Source organism: Alligator sinensis, unplaced genomic scaffold (assembly GCF_000455745.1).
Source record: "Alligator sinensis unplaced genomic scaffold, ASM45574v1 scaffold1860_2, whole genome shotgun sequence".
In the NCBI taxonomy this organism is placed as follows: domain Eukaryota; kingdom Metazoa; phylum Chordata; order Crocodylia; family Alligatoridae; genus Alligator; species Alligator sinensis.
In genome coordinates this window covers 106897-109369 of record NW_005843035.1, presented here as the reverse complement: position 1 = coordinate 109369, position 2473 = coordinate 106897, and the positions used below count along the sequence as shown (strand labels likewise).

The 2473-nt window shown below is 62.4% G+C and overlaps 1 protein-coding gene across 1 annotated transcript in view; it reads left to right on the top strand.

Annotated features, from left to right (window-relative positions):
* Nucleotides 1-454: 454 nt before the first annotated feature.
* The window catches only part of EIF1AD (eukaryotic translation initiation factor 1A domain containing), a 3511-nt gene continuing 1492 nt past the window's right edge, over nt 455-2473 (top strand). The window contains exons 1-4 of the mRNA XM_006036862.3: nt 455-588; nt 939-1034; nt 1813-1921; nt 2016-2124. Coding sequence (XP_006036924.1) covers nt 948-1034; nt 1813-1921; nt 2016-2124 — 305 coding nt within the window. The 5' untranslated portion in view covers nt 455-588; nt 939-947. The remainder of the gene's footprint in view (nt 589-938; nt 1035-1812; nt 1922-2015; nt 2125-2473) is intronic.

Below are 2473 nucleotides of genomic sequence, written 5' to 3'. Positions count from 1 at the left end.
GCGGGAAGGAGCGTGGGACGGGAGGCGCTCTGGTTCGCTCTATGGTGCGTTCACTCCTCCAGGCCTCTCTAACCATAGAGAGGGCGCTGTGAGTCACTCTATGGTCAATTTAGTCCTCCCACCTGCTCCTTCACCATAGCGGGGGCTCTGCCTCGCTGTATGGTTAGCTCAGTCCTCCAGGGATCTATAATCATAGAGGGGGGAACGCTGTGTCGCGCTTTAGGGTTTACCCAGTTCTCCCGCCCCTGTAAGCATGGAGAGAGGGGCTCAGTCTAGGGCAAACTCAGTCCTCCACGTACCAGGGGTTAAAGGCTACCCTGTCTGCTCTATCCCAGGATAACCATAGAGACCGGTTAGTGGGCGTTCTGGCTGCTCCCCCCCCACCCCGCGTCCCAACCATGGAGACGAGAAATGACGCTGGGGGTGCCATAGGGATGACACCCGGAAGTGGCGTGGGGGCATCCGGAAATTGCCCGGGGGAGGGGAATCGAGGGGACACCGGAAGTGCCGCCAGGGGACGGTGATGGGTGAGACACCCGGAAGTGCCGGTTCCCACGCGGAGGGCGAGACAGGAGCCGACCGCCCCAGGTGTGTGCGCGGGGGGTCCCCGAACCCCTGGGTCCTCCTAGCTCTGCGGATGAGGGCGGAGGCCTGCGATCTCTCTGGCCCGGCTGAGCCTCCGGCCGCGTTTTCCTCCCGTAGTTCAGCTCCCAGAGACCCCGGCTCCGCCCCGACCTCCCCTCCACAGACAGGGCCCCATGCCTCTATGCCAGACCCGGGGGGGAGGGGGGTCACCAGGACTGGGAACCCCGGGGGGGGGGGGAGCAGCAGGAAGGCTCCTGGCGCCGTGTATTAGGGGACTTAATGGGGAAACTGAGGCACGGAGGGAAGGAGCCCAGCTGCCCCGGTCTCCAGGTCTCTCCCCTCCCACCGCCCAGGGCTGAGCCATGTCCCAGGCCACCAAGCGGAAGCACGTGGTGAAGGAGGCGCTGGAGGAGCTGGTGGTGCCCACGGCCCAGCAGCAGATCGTGCGGGTGAGTGAGGGGCCCTGGCCCCGGCCCCAGCCCCGTCCCCCACCACCCAGCATCAGCCACCCCCTGGCCCCGGGTGCAGGGGAGTCTCATCCCATGACACCCCTGGAGGCAGCTCGGTGCTGCCCTGTCCTGCTGCTCTGTCCCAGGACAAGTGTGGTCAGGGCTGGGGCAGCAGGGCAAGGACCGGCCCCTCTGTCTACTTTCTCCTGGGATAACCAGCACTCCTATTAACCCAGCGCCTGGAAGGAGTCACTGTGGGTTAAGGGCTTCCCTGCTTGTCAGCTCAATGCTGGATGCGCTTATCCCAGAACAAAGACGTGGGCAGGGAAGAGTTGGCACGGGGTAAGGGCTTCCTTGCCTGTGTACTCTGATAACCAGCCTCAGTATGAGACCTATGGGAAGGAAGGAAGGAGTTAGCCCAGGTTAAATGCCAATGCCTTCCTGCCTCTGAGGGAGTGCTGGGCTGCCTGTAGAGCAGTTGGAGGAGTTACCGTGGGTTAAGGGCTCCCTTCCTGTCTGCTTTATCCCAGGATAAGCAGCCTCAGTATCAGACCTATGGAAAGGAAGGAGTTACCCCAGTTTAAATGCTGCCTTTTCCGTCCGCTCTGTCCCAGAGGAGGGAAGGAATTAACACGGGTCAGGGGCTTCCTTGTCTGTCTGTTCTGTCCCAGGACAGCCAACCTTAGCATTAGACCCCTGGGTGAGAAGGAGTTACCCTGGGTTAAAGCCTCCCCTATCTGTATACTGCATCCTGGGATAATCCTGGCCCCTCCCCTAGGTTGTGGGTAGCCCTGGGAACAACCTGCACGAGGTGGAGGCACCAGGGGGCGGGCGCTTCCTGGCCAGCATGCCCCCCAAGTTCCGCCACAACCTGTGGATCAAGAGAGGTGAGTGGCTGCAGCACCCCTGGGGGTTGGGGGATCCCCACCACCCACTTCAAGGCAGGCCCCGCCCCCTCACCTGCCCCTCCCATCCTCACAGGTGACTTCCTGCTGGTCGACCCCATCGAGGAGGGCGAGAAGGTGAAGGCCGAGATCAGCTTCGTGCTCTACAAGGACCACATGCGCTACCTGCAGCAGGAGGGGCTCTGGTACGTGGAGAAACCGAGGCATGGGACAGGGCACCAGCCTCCCCCAGTCAGGCTGTGCCACCCCAACCTTCCCTCCCCTGAAATCGGGAAGATTAGGTCTTTATTTCAGAGTGGGGAAACTGAAGCACAGCAGACAGCAGCTCTGAGACCCCCCCCACTCCCACCCCCTCCCATGATCCCTCCATGGTAGGCAGTCCGCTGCCTCTCAATCCCTGTGCTGAACTGGCAGGGAGGATTTAGACTTAGCTTCTAAGTGAGGAAACTGAGGCACAGGGTGGTAGGCACCAGCCCTGACTCCCCCTCTGCCTGGCAGTCTCTCACCCAAGACCAGCCCCCCCCCCCCCCCCCA